We start from the raw sequence: 16879 nt of genomic DNA, 5'->3' as shown, positions 1-16879 counted from the left end.
ACATGATTTCCTTAAATAAATTTCCTTTGAATAAAAAATTAAATTTAATTAAAAATACTTGAGCCTGGGAAGGCAGCTGTCCTCACGGGCTGCCCCTGTTCCTCTTCATCCTTGGTGTTTCTTGCAGAAGCTGCCAAAGGCCTTCCTGGCTTCACAGCATCCGGGACATATGGGATGGAAGACTTGATTTCAGGAGCTGGTTTCCCTGAAACAAGGGGGAAAGAAAGTTATTATCGGTCAATGCAGTGGGGTAGCCATTGAGGGGCTGGGTCTAGAAGTAAGAGACCGGATTCTAGTCCTGGCTCTGCCCCGAATTCACGGTGTGCCCCGGTGAGCTCTTTCCCTCTTTGGGCCTTGGCCTCCTCCTCTGTAAAATGCAGCGGTTGGACGTGACAGTCTCCCTCCTGTGATCGGCCCAGCTCTGAGTCAGACACATCTGCCTTCCAATCCTAGTAGCTATGTGACCTTAGACAAGTCACTTTCCTTCTCTGAGCCTGTCTCCTCACCTATAAAATGGAGATGATAATAATGATAATTGCTGCTTGCCTATCTCACAGGGCTGTTCGGAGCAGGGGAAATGAGAACACAGACATGAAAGGACTTTGTATGGCTATACAATTCCCTGAACACGTGGGGAAGTTAAAGATATCCATCTCACTAAGTCCCTAGTCGAGCCCCTAAATATAAAAGTTCTGGCAGTCCTTTCCCTTCCACAAGCAGTGGAAACGTGTGTTCTTCCCCATTTTATAGATGAAAACCCTGAAAATAGCAGCTACATCCACTGAGTGCCAACACTGCCAGGCCCAGGCCTAGCTTTGCATACATCAAATCCTCACCAGGTCTTTGCATTTCATCCCTGTTAGAGATGAGGAAACTGAGGCCTGAGCAGGTTGAGTGGCTTGCCAAAGATCACACAGCCTGGGCAGGCAGGACTGGCCAAAGAAGCCTGGGTGGAGGTCACCTGCCTTCTTGAGAGTAATCACTTCCCCTTAACATCGATTTGGGAAACCCCGAAGGTGCTGCAAGGGTATATCCTGCCCTGGCTTCCAGCCAGCTTCTCAGAGCCTGCTCTCTGCGAACTAGCTTCCTCTCCCCTCCTCCACCTCTGTCTTGGCCGCTGCCCCCAGCTGGGGAGGCCTCCAGATCCCTAGCCAGGGCGCATCTTACTAAAACACAGATCTGGCCTCATCATTTCCCTGCTTAAAGCCTTTATGACTCTTCATTGCCCAGATAAAGTGTACACTCCACCTGAATCCTTATATCTCCCCTTTGCCTCCCAGATCAAGTCCAAATTCTACAGCCCTGCATTCAAGGCCCTTCACCCTCTAGTGGTTTGAGGTGGACCCATGTTTGAGAATCGAAAAAACGGGGGCACTGAAGTCTGAGATAAGGCCGCTGACTTGCTCACCCCCACATGGAGCATCAGGTGGGGCTAGACAAAACGCCTCCAGCCTTTGAGTCTCCAGGAGCATTTATTCCAACAAGTAAACTCTGTCTCTAAACAAAACCAATCCCTACCGTGGGACCAAGATTTTCAAGCCCAAGCTTTGGGGCTAGAACGATATTAAGAATGCCTAGGGGGCCGGCCTTGTGTCGCAGCAGTTAGGTGCGTGCGCTCTGCTGCAGGGCCCGGGGTTCACAGGTTCGGATCCCGGGCGCGCACTGACGTGCCGCTTGCTAAGCCATGCTGTGGCAGCGTCCCATATAAAGTAGAGGAGGATGGGCACAGATGTTAGCCCAGGGCCAGTCTTCCTCAAGAAAAAAGGGGAGGATTGGCATCAGATGTTAGCTCAGGGCTAGTCCTCCTCACAAAAAAAAAAAAAAAACAAAAAACGCCTAAATTCACGGCACTACACTTGTATGGCACATGCAGATTTATTTGATTTTAACGACAATCTCCGATGGTTAACAGAATTAGCTGCATTTTATTTTTGAGCATTTTGAGAATCAGATAGGTGAAATGATTTGTGCCAAGTCAAATAGCTGGTAAGATTCAAACCTGGGGCTGGTTTCACGGTCCTCCCATCTGGCTAGGGCAGAACTACACAAACACCACTGTCACTACCCGCCCTCCAGCCCCTACTCCCCTCTGCAGATGGCACCACCCTGGGGCCACTGCAGAAAAGCAGGAGAGAAGGGTGGGAACATCTCAAGAAAGGCTGGAGGGAATAGCCAAAAGGAACAAGAAGGCTGAATAGGGGATAATGGGTGACTTTGTCCTTGTGTTTCCTTTACTGTCACTGATACATTGTTCTTTGAAATGAAACTATCTTATAAAAGAAGTGGCAGAGCTTAGCTGCTCAGAGTCCAGGCTCTGGAGTGGAAACCAGCCCCATCGCTTCCAGCTATACTTACTTTGGACCCCTTTCAGGAAGACTAAGGGAGATACTGCATGCAAACCCTTCACTCGCAGTACAGGAACTTCATTACTGTTGTTGTTGTTGTTTTAAAATATTGGTTATCTCTTCAACAGCCCACATACAGAGTGGAAGGAGAGTAGGGTGGGAGTCTTTTTTTTTTTTTTTTTTGGTGAGGAAGATTGGCCCTGAGCTAACATCCGTGCTCATCTTCCTCTATTTTGTATGTGGGACACCGCCACAGCATGGCTTGAGGAGCGGTGTGTCTGTCCGCACCCAGGATTCGAACCTGTGAACCCTGGGCCACCGAAGCAGAGTGCACGAACTCAACCACTAAGCCACCGGGCTGGCCCCAAGGGTGTACGTCTTTTATTTTTCATTTAATACAACTCTGAATCATTTATACTTTGTTTTTGTTTTATTATATTTATATTTTTAATCGTGGTAAAATATACATAACACAAAATTTATCATCTTAACTATTTTTAAGTCTACAGACGGTGGCATTTAAGTCCCTTCACATTGTTGTGCAGCCATCAGCACATCCATCTCCAGAACTTTTTCATCTTCCCAAACTGAAACTCTGTCCCCATTAAACACAATTTCCCATTCCCCTCCTCCAGAGCCTGGCAACCACCATTCTACTTTCTGTTTGTATGAATTGAACTATTCGTTTAAATTTTTTTAACTTGTGTGGGTTTTTTTTCACTTTAATAGCAACTAAAATGATGTATGTGTATATCCATCAACATGGAAAGCTGTTAATATATTGTTTTTTTAAATTCAGATATAATTGACATATAACATTAGTTTCAGGTGTACAACATGATTCGATATTTGTATATATTGCAAAATGATCACCACAATAAGTCTAGTCAAGATGTGTCACACCACATATAGTTACAATTTTTTTCCTTGCGATGAGAACTTTTAAGATCCACCCTCTTAGCAACTTTCAAATATGCAATGCAGTATTGTTAACTACAGTCACCATGCTGTACGTTATATCCCCAGGACGTATTTATTTTATAACCGGAAGTTTGTACCTTTTGACTCCCTTCACCCATTTTGTCTACCTCCCACCCTCTGCCTCTGGCAACCACAATATATTGTTGAGTGACAACGAAAGAAGATATACATTACATTACCAGTTTTTTTTGTAAAATATATGTAAAAGTATAGAAGACATCTATACATGAAGAGAAAAAGACTGAAAAATATACAAAAAATGTTAGCGATTATTTCTAGGTGGTGGTGTCACCAACTAGGTGTGAGAAACTCAAAGGTGGGTTTGGAAGCAATTAACTGTTTTTCCAAGTTGTTTCTTTTCCTTTTCTATGTTAAGGAGATGTAACCACCAGCCATCCTGAAACTGACCAAGCCTCACCACAAGAGCTATGCCCATGACCTTTGCCTTATGTTTAATGCAAAGATCCCTCCAGGAGGAGCTTAGGCCTCATTATGTGGAAGCGTGTTCTCCAGCTGAGCCTGTGCAAGCAAATCCCTGCCTCTCCCTTTTGAATATTCATTCCCCAACCAAAATAAAAGTTCCTGCTTCCCTTTGTTCAGGGATGTCATGACTTTGGAAGTGATTCCTCATGACCTCCTATTTGCTGCAAATATACTTTACTTTGTGAGACATCCTCCACTGGTGTAGAGTCTTATTTAACTCACCAGGAGGCGAGCCCACTTGGTTCGGTATCACTGTGCTTATCAACGATTTTATATTGTGGGTTTTGGGGGATTTCTTGTTTTTTAGTTTATTCACATTGTAGAATTTTTCAACAATATAGTAAATTATGTCTCGAGAAAAAAAATCAGCAAGCAAGCTAACTAAAATAAAGATTAGAACGGCGTCTTCTAAACTATAGTGAGCGGCCGTTTGCCCTGGGGAATCCGTCCGGCCCAGATTCGCAAGCAGGCGAGCTAGACGCAGATCCAGCTCACTTCCCGTTTTTTGCCACGGACTGTCTAAGATGTGTACTTTCTATTTCCACTACAAGTATCCTCACCACAACCCTGGAAGTAGCAAGTAAGGAAACGGAGATGCAGGGAGGTGAGGAGACCCACCTGAGGGAGAAAGTGAGACAAATGGACCTTGAGACAGGAAGGTGGGGAGGCCAGGGCTGTGGGCAGGATTCATGCCCCACTGTGGGAGCCCCCCAGAACACACACTTCATTTCTCCCCACCTGGGGTCCTCAAGTACCTCAGAAAGGCATCCATGGACCACACGGCCCCACCCCAACTCCCATCAGGCCAAGGCCCTCCTGGCCAAAACTGGGAGCCTAAAAGCAAGGTTCCTCCCAACAGCAGCCTTGCCAGCAGGACTCATAAAATCACAGGTCCTTGCCTTCCACAGGCCCAGGGAGAACACACAGTCCCTTGTACACAAAGACAACAGTGAACAGTTGCCCACAGTGAATGCCGATTCATGATCCGGCACAGAGCTGCCCCCCCCCCCGGGGTGTGTACAGAAGCAAACACTGTGTCCCTGCCCCAGGAGGAAGGGGCCACCCCAGACCACTCAGAGTCCTCATCCTCCCTGCCTTCCCCCCTCTGGCCCGGGCAGACGGCCTCTTTCCTGGCATCTTCCCTCCACAAACCGCCTTGGGTAAGATCCCACCTGTGCTCCTCAAAGGCCCACTTCAGTGGTGTCCTCATGACATCTGTGTACGAGGCAAAAGAGTGGAGGGGGTTCCTCTGTGCGAGACCAGCCACAGCCTAGCCCCGGCTCCCCTTGAACTGGGCCTGCTGGTGAAGAGGACCCCAGACAGCGATTTCCTGCAGAGCCAGGCCCACAATCGTAGGAGATGCTCCCAGCTACATCGGCTTCCTGAAGCTCTCCCCTGCACCCCAAAATGCCTGTGGCCCCAGAGGCAGCAGCACCTTCCCCCCGTCTGAGGCCCAGCTGAGCCTCGGTTTCCTCATCAGCCAAATAGAGGTGAGGATGATCATCCGGCCTGACCTCACTTCAGTGTCCTATTCCTTTTTTGTTTCCTTTTCTGCACAGATCTTTGCCTCTGTCAGGACATATCTGGCAGGAACATCGAGGCCACAGCCCATTTCTGGCTCATCTCTACTGCCTCCACCCATGAGGAATATAAGAGGCTGCTTTACGTTCTCATCCTAAAGAGAATTCAGCTTTTCTCTTTGTTTTTCTTGTTCTTTTGAAGTGACATGCAATGGCGTACAGCTGGCACCCTGTGTCACATGCAAGCATACGGGGGTGGGGGACCCGCACACGGGGAAGGGACAACCATCCTGCAGCATCACAGGGGCTACAGTCAGCAACTGAGCCTGTCAGCACACCTCGGGCTGACACCCACCCTCCCACCTAGTCACACTTGGAGGGCCACACCCAGCCACAGAGGTCAGCTGACAGAGCCCCAAGTCAGGCCCCAGGGCCACAGTGACAATCTGATGAGCAGTTTCAGTTTCCGGTGAAACCCCTGTTTCAGCATGCAGTGGGTTTAGATGTCTTTCAAACGCAGACAATAGATAATATGTATAAACATCAAACATCTTCATTTCCAGCCTGGAGTTGCTGATGCCCGGTCTGAGCTGGATGGCGCAGGGCAGGCCTTGGCTTGCCTCTTTCCCACCATCAAAACCAGAAGAGGGGGAAACCGTGGCTTCTCTGCTTGAGTGCCTGGAAACCTGATCTCTGATAGCTGCGCAGATACGATGACACCCACTCCAGATTGGCATGTCACAGCGCCGTTGACATAAAAATAGAAAATCGAGGGCAGGATGGGGTAAAGGAGGCCAAAATGCTCAAAGGAAAGGGTTGTGACAAGCTCGAACCTCACTCAGAGTTTCCTGTCTGCCAAGGCCAAGACGGAGAAGCAAGCTGGTTATATCATTCCTATGACTGACACACAGGAGCAGCCTCATGCTTCCAGGACAAGCATCTTTTCTCCCCAGGATTATATTCTCAAAAAGATTCTACATATGAAGTTCATTCTGCAGGATCATGAGATCCAAAACTATAAACTGTGATCCAGCCTCTATTGTTCCTTGCTGTGTGCCTGAGGGCAAAGGTCTTAACCCTCTGAGCTTCATTTGTATCTTCTCAGTGGCATAGTCCTGAAAGGCACAGTGGCCGCGGGGCAGAGTAACACAGGAGCCCAGCTAGAGGAGAGGTGGGACCTGCTTCCGCCTGCCTGTGCCATCGGCAGCCAGCTTTGGCGCACACAGGACAGGCAGCTCGGGGTTCCTCTCCCTGCCCGGACCCCCAGGGATGGGGAGGGGATGGCAGGGATCCAAGTAACAGCTTTGGTGGCTGTGGGTGGAAAGGGCTTGACCTATTGGTTCTCAGACCAATTAAATCAGAGTCTGGGTGTTCCTGCAAGTTCCCTGGGCGAGGCTGAGAACAACTGGCTTAACCCAGAGTGACAAGGGCTGAGTCTCAGGCACGGGGGGACAGAGGTGGGGGAGCAGAAGCGTTTCTCTGCGCCCCCTTCACGGTTCACGGCCGGGGACGGGCCTGATGCCTTGTTCTCTCTGCTCTGTATTTTCAGGATGTCCCACACTCTCTCTAACGAGGGTGAATCACTTAATGATGGACTCACAGCACTCCTGCATGCATCCAACCAGCTCCTCGAGCCGCAGTCAGGCTCTCGGTGGGACCTGTCTAAGCCTCATCAACAAAGCAGAGACAGAACTGCACCCCCACCCCCAGAGAGTTGCCATGAGGATGAAGTGCTCCACAGCCATAAGCTGTCACTTGCTATCGCCACTATCACATCCCCAACCCCAGGTCGAGCTTGGTCCCACACACATGGCCTTTTCAACTCAGATAACAGCTCTGGGGAGAAGGTTCAATCGCTATCTCTGTTTTATCCTTGAATAAAGTGAAACCTAGAATAGTTACCTATTTATATTTTGTTTATTTACGCCCACTTCCTTCCCTTGAGAGGCTTCTGCATGCAGGGCCCCTGGCTGAGGGTCCTGGGGCCTCCCTCCCCGGCCGTCCGAGAACATGTAACACAGGCAAATCCGGGAGCCGCTGCTGGAGCAGAGGGGCCTCCAGCTGCCAGCAAGGCCTTTCCTCAGTAAGCACACTCTGGAAATCCCCCCACCCTTCACAGCCCTCAAGTTCAACAGTGACGTAATATTTATATATTTGTTTTCATTCTTAAGGTGACTCATCTGGCTGAAACAGATCTATCCTAGAACAGATGAAAGTGATTCAGCCATAACTGAAGACCCTTGCGGCCGGGTGGCCACATGAGGGACAAGCATAGCTTTCTGGGCCCTCTCTTTTCCTTTCCCTCCTCATCCCTGGGCTCGACCCTCCTGGGTGTCCCAAGTCTACCACACACACACAGACACACACACACACACACCACTTACAACTCCCAACTCAAGCTAGACAGGCAATTCAGCAAATCTGAGGACATGACCCGTCTTCCTAATCGCTCTGCCTCTGGCTCTCCGGTGCACCTGTACTCCACCAGCTGCTGAAATGACTCATCCTTCCTCATTCATTCACTCATTGTGTTAGGACTGGGGATGCCATCCATTATTAAAACTGACAAGAGCCTGGCATTAAGCTAGTTAAATAAGAGACATCTAATTATAAACTGGGAAAAGTTCTATGCTGAAAACAAACTTGAGGGAGGGGTACCTGATAGACCTACTTATATAGGATAGCCAGGGAAGGCTCCTGTGAGCAGGTGCCATTTAAGCAGAGACCCAAAAGATGAGAATTAGCCATGGGAAGAATGTAGTGGAGTTAGGGAGGGACCAGTGTTCTAAGGAGAAGGAATAGCATATACAAAGGTCCTGAGGCAGAAAACAGTTTGGTGTATCTCCTCAAATGAAAGATGACCCTAGTGGCTGAGCTGAATGAATGAGGGGGAAAGGGGAAGAGATGAGGTGAAAGAGCTGGGCAAGGGTTAGACTCATTCACAGCGGCACTGGACTTTGAGAAATCAATCTTAGTTTTATTGAACAACTGAGATTTCAGGGTTTATCTGTGACTGCAACATAACCTAGACTATCCTGGTTAACGGATAATCCCAATATGTGTGCTGACCTTGCAACCCAGAGGAGCCTGCTTACAACAGCTTAACACAGAGCAGGAGCTCAACAAACAGCAGTTCCCTCCATTCCAGCTCTTACCCTCCCTCTCTAGAAAAGTGGGGTCTGGTTAGGGGCACTGCAGAGGCCCCTGTTCATCCTCACATACTCCCAAGAGACCCATAGTGGTAAAAGCCTCACTTTTCCCCAATGGAATAACTAACGTGTGGAAGGAAAGTCAGGTGACCTGGCCTGAGCCACACAGTGATAACTTTAGAAAAACCTCACCATCTCTTCTGCTTTGAAGCTTCCCAGTTTACAAGGAAAGTAGACAGGGCAAGGTCTGTACCTATTTTTCAGAGGGGGAAAGGGAGACTGGATGCCATCTAGTGACCTACCCCAGGAGGGGTTAAGGTCAAGCAGAACTGAGTTCCCATCCCAGCCCATTACTCACTAGCTATGTGGCTTTGGGCATGTCACTTAATCTCTGAGCCTCAGTTTCCCCATCTATAAAATGGGGATAACAGATTTGTGAGATAAGATGCTTGCATGGCACATCTTAGGTGCTAAATACAAATTACGACTAGAACCCAGATACGCTGACTCCTGGCCAGGGGGTCTTGGCCCAACATGGTGCCACCTCCAGTGGCAAGTCTCCAGTGGCCCCAGGGTCTGAATTCTATCCATGTTTTGTTGTTCCCTAGTGGCTGGAAAGGGCTGGTGCTGGGAAACCTTCAAAGAGAGCAAACACACAAGCCCTGTCTGGCCCTTGCAACAGCTCAGGCTCTTCAGGAAAGAGTTTGTTCTCCTCTGTTCCACTTTAGGCAGCAGCCAAAAATTCCCCACCCAATGAGAGCTTGGCTCCAGGAAGGAAACGTCTTTGGCTGAGATGCCACACCAAAATTAGAAACTGTTAGATTGTACAACCAAGAAGAGACCACATGAAAATTGTGACACTTAAAAGAAAACTCCCAGGAAGATGGTAGCAGCAGATGGGAAGATAAAATCTTGGTCCCCTCCCAAATGCCTTCAGATTCCAGAAACTTCTTGCTCTCCTACTCAGCTGACACCTGGAACCTCACAGGCCCCCATTCCACACAGCAGCCACAATGATGGGGTACTCCCAGGTAGAAGCCCTCCAAAATCTTCCCTTTGCTCCCAGCAAAGCAAACTCTTGACCGCGGCCTGTGCGGCCTGACCCCGCCCTCTCCCCAGTCTCAGCCCACCTCACACCCACTATCCTCTAGCTGAGGCTCATGGCCTCTCTTTGGGTCCTCAAACATCGCTCCTTCCCACCACCAGGCCTTTGCTCGTGCTGTTCCCTCTGCCTAGAAATGCCTGTGTGGTCCCCCACTTCAGTCAGCCCACTCATCCTTTGAAGGGAGGCTCCAGTTTCACTTCCTCGAGGAAGCTTCCCCTGATGATATGAAATCCTTCCCTCTTCCTCTCTCCCACCTCTCTACCCGCCCTACCATGCTTCTCCTTTGAGCACCACACCGTGGTTGGTTACGCGTCTCTGTGTCATCACGGGGAGACTCTCTCAGCCTGTAGTTAACAATCCAAGTTGACTGAGAACCCCCATTTTAGGGGCTCTGAAGAGACAGACTCAGCAGGAAGTAAGACTGTGATCCTAACCTTTCTAGTTAGCATTCTACCTTCGTCAGTTCCACCAAGGAACCTCAGAAGACGTTCTCTGCCAGCTACAGAGAGCCCAGAGGCAACTTAAGAGTGCTTCCTTCCCATCCATGTTACTGTTTCAGGTGCCCTCAAGGGAGGCTCCAAGTAAGCATATTAAATTAAGGGGAGAGGCAGGGAAAGCTGAGCACACAGGCCACTAAATGAAAGATCAAACATTTCAGGGTTAAGAACTAACACCTATCTAGCCTGAATTGTTAGCTGTGGTTATCACATACAGAACTGATTAGAAGCCAAGAGACCAGAAGCTTCTAGTTTTTTTCAGAGAATTGTATTGCCAAAGAAACCACAGGCCTGGTGTGACAAAAGCTTGTAATTATTTGACCCCTACGGCTCCCCCCAGGTCCCCAAACCCACAATAGCAGGAAGGGGACTGTGAAAGCCGTGTAGCCCTCCATAAGGACTTTCTCCAGCTCCCATTTCAGATGAGGCCACAGAAAATAATGCACAGGAATGGTCCCCCCAATGCCACCTCCTCCCAAGACAGAGCCAGAAGTCAGGGAACCCTCATCCACATCAGAATCGCCTGGAGGGCTTGTTAAAACAGACTCAGGGCACCTACCTCTGCAGTTTCTGAGTCAGAAGACGAGATGAGGCCCAAGAATTTGAATTTCTAACAAGTTACCAGGTGCTGCTGATGCTTAGAAGTCTGGGGAACACGCTTTGAGAATCACTGGTCTACCGAGAAGAAAAAGGGGCTGCCAGATGGAGCAAGCAAAGGACTTGCTCTCCTAGCCAGATGGGACCTTTTACAACTGCTGCTCAGACAGATGTGTCGACTGCTATAGACAAGTAACTACAGGGTGTTTCTCATTTCAAACAGGAGTTTTGATTGTGGCCTCCTGTTCACATTCCACCATTGAGTTTTGGGGGTGTTGGGGGGAGGGGAGCAGATAACTTCTCTTTGGTGGAGAGGTACCAGATCATCAGGGGCTGACAGAGAAGACTATGCATCACTCCACAGATCCTGGGCCTTGAGCTACAGGGAGGAACGGATTAGGACTCCAGGCCTGTCTCCCTTGGGGGAGGGTGAGCATGTTCTATGTGTGGGAAGACAGGTGTATATGGATATTTGGGTGAGAGGACTGTAGGGAGACTGCTGTCCCTCCAATATTTACTCCGTCCTCTTCTAGAGTAATAGAAGCTTTAGTTGTGTACATAACCTCCCAGTTGTGAAAATTAATAAACAGAAACCTCATTTAAAATGGAGTCAGGAGGCCAGAAGGGGCAGCTCTCAAGCCGTATAATGATGGCAGAGTCCAACAGGAAGAAGAAAAACTTCCTCTTCTTGCCCAGCAAGAGCTCAGCCAATGAGAGACTGTCACAACTGAGCCAATGGAAAGCCACTACACTTCGAACTCTCAATTTCTCCGATGGACTCTTTGTTTACAGTAGCCCTCCCCACTTCCTCTTCCCCTCTATAAAAGAGTTCTTTCTCCCCAGAACTTCTGCTCAGAACTTGCATCTGGCTCACCATGGTTGCAGATTCTGAACTGCAATTCTTTGTTGATCCCAAATAAACCCATTTTTGCTGGAGAAATAATTGGCTGTCTATTTGTTTAAGGCCAACATTTGGCGGCCTGTATGGGGATCCAGAGAAGAGCCCTGACAACCCCAAGGCTGGTGGGCAAACAGGTGTTGGCACCCACAGAGCCCACTGAGCTCACTGCTTTTCCCGCCAACCCTGGAGTTTGAGGGTAGGTCTTGCTCCTGGATCCGGGCTTCCACTCTCCGCACTGTGAAGCTCTTCAGGCTCTATTCAGGATCTATTTTAAGGCTTTGTCCTCTTCTGGTTAAAGCCTTGTTTTGTCTGCGACTCTTTGGAATCAGGCTGTTCCATTGGAACTGGCTGCACAGCCTTCAGTCCAATTCCTCTGGAATCAGACTGTTTCACTGGAACTGTGCCATTCAGCCTTCGGCCTGATTCCTTTGGAACAAGGCTGTTCTATTGGAACTAGCTGCTTAGCCTTCAGCCTAACTCCTTCAGAATTAGACTGTTTTAGTGCAACTGTGCTGGTATTAAGCCTGCAGGCTGTTTGAGCTGTTCAAGCTGTTTGAAAATTATTCTTTTACTCTAGAGAAAAACCTCTGAGAAATGAGATCCCAGTTATCTAAATATTTTGAAGGCACTCCCCTACAGGGACCCTGGCCAATTTTATGTTTAAAAACCTCAGTCCTTCCTCATGTGCATTTCTAACTAAATGGACTGACTTAACCAAAGGTAATTTAGAACACCAATGGCCATTATGGGAAACTTTTGAACTCCCCAAACTTACTTTTCTTAAAACCAAATTGGATAACCATAACTCTGTGATTTCCAAAACTGAATTGAACACCTATTCCAATCGGTATTTTGAGGCTTCCAAATGTTATCAGGAGTCTAAGATTGCCTCTTTGCACAACAAAATTTTAAGATTAACTGAGGCAAACAAACGATTAAAAAAAGATATAATGGCTTCTGAAGCCTCATGTTCCTCTCCCCCAGCTCCTCGTGCTCAGGCCTCGCCTCCAATGCCTCCTTCCTCCTCCTCTTCTATACCGTCTACACCTCCTCTCTACTCTCAGTTCCCCCAAACTACCTCTCTCACCGAACTTCCCTTTTTCCCTGAGCCTCTCCCCACTCCCTCTTCCTCTGAAACTATCAGAACCTGTCCCTTTGAAATTAAGCTTTCTGAGGATCCAAAGGCTAAACCCTTAATTTCTAATATTCCCTAGACTAAAGCTGAACTGTGAACCACAGTCAAAGATTTTCCCAGAGTAACTGAAGATCCTCACAAATTTGTTGAGGAAGTTAATATAGTCATTCAACTTATCAGCCTGGTTTCTCTGACTTATATCAGCTAGCTCATATGTTTGTCAGTGAAGGCCAGGCCCAGCGTTGGATGAACACCACAAATTGGGAAAATCCTGAAAGGTCTGTAGAATTACAACCAGGAGATCAACCTGCTGACCTGTTGTATGATCAGGCTCAGGCAATCGCTAGATGACTTCATCGGGCAATCCCTAGGGCATTCCCAAAGCCTTTTGATTGGAACAAAATTCAGGCTTGCTCACAAAAACCTGATGAACCTGTTCATAGCTATTACAATGGACCTCAGATTGTTAGTAAAGAAAATTCTGGTCTTCCTTCAGATGTTGGTTCCACCCAGGTAGCTTTTAACTCTGTGTTTACTAATAGGCTCCTCTTCTAGTAAAAGGACCAGGATGGAATGGGAAACTCTGTCCACTTCAGATTTAGTTAACCTGGCAAACCAGCTCTCTCACACCCTAGATGAGTCACCTAAAAGAAAGACCACTAAAATTCTTAATCTTCAACTCCAGCAAATGAAGGCCCCTAAACAAAACCAAAATTCTCCTAGTTTCTGTTATTACTGCAAAGAGCCAGGACATTGGAAAAGAGACTGTGACATATTTAAGTGCTTCAGGCACCTTCAGCCCTCTCACCAGCCTCTCCAATGTCCTCCAAATTCCCAATGATGGGGCTCCAGGAAACCACAGGGGCTCTTCCCAATCCTCCCTCTTAATCGGCTTGGGGAAACATTTCCCAGAGTGGAGATGAATCTCTTTCTGTCCTAACTGACACCAGAGCCACATTCTCGATGCTCCAACCCAACTACAGCCCCTGCCTCAGAGTACTAAAACAGTTCAAATAGTGGGGATTTCTAATAAACTTCAACAGGTTCCTGTTTCTAAACCTAGTCCCTTTTCTTTAGGCCCTTTGAGAGACACACACCATTTTCTCCTTAGTTCCTCCGCCCCTATTCAATCATTAGGCCGAGACTTCTCGGAAAAGTATCATGCCAGGATTTCTTTCTCTCGGGGGAAATAATTCTAGAATTTGACAGTAGTCATCAAAACAGCCAACCAGGTGAATGAAATGACCCTTTGATATCTTTTATTTGCTCCATATCTGACGGTACTACAGCCAAGTCTGGAAACACTGATCATTTGTGCCTATTGAGTCAGCTACCACCCTCCTTACCGGCAAAACCTCCAACTGATATCGGTAAAATTCACAGCTCACCTCCCCTCAAGATTCAAATAGATCCCTCAAAACAACTCCCCAGAATTAATCAATTCTTTACCCTGTAAGTAAAGAAGCCCTTCAAGGTATAAAGCCCATAATAGAGGATTACAAGGCTCAAGGTCTCATTATCCCTTGTACTAGTCCCTGTAATATTATTTTACCTGTGAGAAAACCCAACGGCAGAGGGTGGAGATTTGTCCAGGACCTCCGAGCAATAAACAACATCGTTATCCCTTGATACCCTGCTGTTCCTAACTCTCATGTGCTACTAACATCCATTTCCACTGCAAGCAAATTTTCTTTTTTTTGGTGAGGAAGATTAGCCCTGGGCTAACATCCATCCCCATCTTCCTCTACTTTATATGTGGGACGCCTGCCACAGCATGGCTTGACAAGCAGTGCGCAGGTCCACGCCCGGGATCTGAACCTGCAAACCCTGGGCCGCCAAAGTGGAGTGCGCAAACTTAACCACTACACCACCAGGCTGGCCCCTGGAAGAAAATTTTTTTTTAAGTGTTTTTTTTCCTTCCCAAAGTCCCAAAACATAGTTGTATATTCTAGTTGTAAGTTCTTCTAGTTCTATGTGAGCTGCTGCTACAGCATGGCTACTGACAGATGAGTGCTGTGGTTCTGCCACTAGGAACCGAACCTGGGCCACTGAAGCAGAGCGCCCCGAACTTTAACCACTAGGCCATCAGGGCTGGCTCAGCAAATTCTTTTTTTTTTTTTTTTTTTTTGCTGAGGAAGACCGGCTCTGAGCTAGCATCTATTGCCAATCCTCCTCCTTTTTTTTCCCCCAAAGCCCCAGTGGATAGCTGTATCTCATAGGTGCACATCCTGCTAGTTGCTGTATGTGGGACGTGGCCTCAGCATGGCCGGACAAGCGGCGCATCGGTGCGTGCCCGGATCCGAACCCAGGCCGCCAGTAGCAGAGCGCGCTCACCCAACCGCCAAGCCAGGGGGCCGGGCTGGCTCAGCAAATTCTTTATGATAATTGATTTATGCAGTGCACTTCTTAGCATTCAGTTGATGAAGCTAGCTAAAACCCTTTTGGGTTCACTTGGGAAGGAAAACAATTCACCTGGACAGTAACGCCTCAGGGTTTTACTGAGAGCCCATCTTATTTCTCACAAATCCTGAAGACTGAGCTGGATGATATAAAATTCCCCAGGGGTTCTACTTGGTTGCAATGTGTGGATGGTTTGCTTCTTTCCCTCCTAAGTCTCCTCACAGGAAAACAGCATCTACTTGCTCCAGCTTTTAGTCCTAAAGAGACATAAGATCGACAAAGAGAAATTGCAGTTTGCCCAAACCCAGGTTTGATATTTAAGGCGTCTGATATCAGAACGAGGGCTACACCGAGATCCAGATAGGCTTCATGGTGTTCTAAGTTTCCCAAAGCCCAAAACCAAGCGCCAACTGCAAGGTTTTCTCAGGCTAGCAGGTTACTGCAGAAATTGGATTCCAAATTTCTCTCTTACGGCCAAACCTCTGTGTGTTTTACTCAAGAACAACAACGCCGACCCAATTTGATGGGAAGAACCAAACAACACAGCCCTTAAGGCCTTAAAGGAGAGTCTGATGTGCCCACCTGCCCTTGGACATCCCAATGATCAGATTCCTTCTTTCCTTTTTGCATATGAAAAGGAAGGGAATGCCCTTGGGATCCTTACCCAAAAACATGGGGACCACCATCGTCCCAGGGTATTACAGGCAGCAACTGGACCCTGTGACACGGGGACACCCCCTTGCCTTAGAGCCATCACTGCCACCGCCCTTTTGGTTAAGGCCATTGGGAAAACTGCTGTGGGATCCCCTTTAACCATCTCTGTACCTCATGCAGTAGAAGCTCCCCTGAATTCCCATCACACTCAACATATTTCAGCCAGCTGCCTCACCTCCTACGAAATCCTGGGCGTTGACTGCTCCTCACATAACTTTTCATGCTGTAATAACCTTAACCCTGCCACTCTTCTCCCCTCTGTTGCCAACGAAGCTCCTGCCGACTGTTTAACACTGATGCATCACCTCCTGACCCCTCGTGACAATCTGCAGGAAACTCCTCTGAGTAATGCCGACTCGTCATGGTTCCCTGATGACAGATGACAATGGCAAACACTGCGCTGGGTGTGCTATTGCAACTCCTTTTAATACCATTGAGGCAGCACCTTTACCTATGGCCACTTCGGCCCAACAGGCTGAATTACACACTCTTACACGGGCTTGTACTTTAGCCAACGGCAAAACTGCCAATATTTATACTGACATTAGATACGCTTCCCGAGTAGCTCATGATTTTGGAACGTTGTGGAATCAATGTGGCTTCCTTAATTCAGTGGAAATAAAATTAAAAATGACCCCTATGTTCAGGAATTATTGGATGCTATACTTTTACCTGCTGCTTTAGCTATTATGAAGACCCCAGGGCATTCTAAACTTGACTCTCTGGAAGCTAAGGGAAGTCACTTGCTGGCACTTCCACAAGGAACACTGCCCTTAAAGGAACCAATAGCACCTAACCTCTGTCATGGCCCCAAGGGATATTTCCCCAAATTATAGTTAGAAAAAGTGGCTAGAGAAGGCCAACGATTGGCCTCAGAAAAGGAAAAACAGGAGTGGAAATTCAACAGTTGTTGATTTGATAAAAAGAGAAAGCTCTGGTTTGGGCCATATAACAACCCAGTCCTACCAGAGACTCTAAAATCCCACTCCTAACCATTGTACCTGCATTTAACCACTGGTCTCCTGACAAAGTGATACCATTCATGAATCAAT

At 47.8% G+C, this 16879-nt stretch overlaps 1 protein-coding gene across 2 annotated transcripts in view; it reads right to left on the bottom strand.

Annotated features, from left to right (window-relative positions):
* IRAK2 (interleukin 1 receptor associated kinase 2) overlaps positions 1 to 16879 on the bottom strand; it is an 85931-nt gene that overhangs the window by 31699 nt on the left and 37353 nt on the right. For both annotated transcript variants that reach the window (XM_087431487.1, XM_004443595.3), the window contains one exon: positions 59 to 205. In XM_087431487.1, the coding sequence (XP_087287613.1) occupies positions 59 to 205 (147 nt within the window). The remainder of the gene's footprint in view (positions 1 to 58; positions 206 to 16879) is intronic.

The sequence above is a fragment of the Ceratotherium simum genome, chromosome 5 (genome assembly GCF_057802395.1).
Source record: "Ceratotherium simum simum isolate JZ-2026a chromosome 5, ASM5780239v1, whole genome shotgun sequence".
In the NCBI taxonomy this organism is placed as follows: Eukaryota; Metazoa; Chordata; class Mammalia; order Perissodactyla; family Rhinocerotidae; genus Ceratotherium; species Ceratotherium simum.
This window is presented reverse-complemented; position numbering and strand designations above follow the sequence as displayed.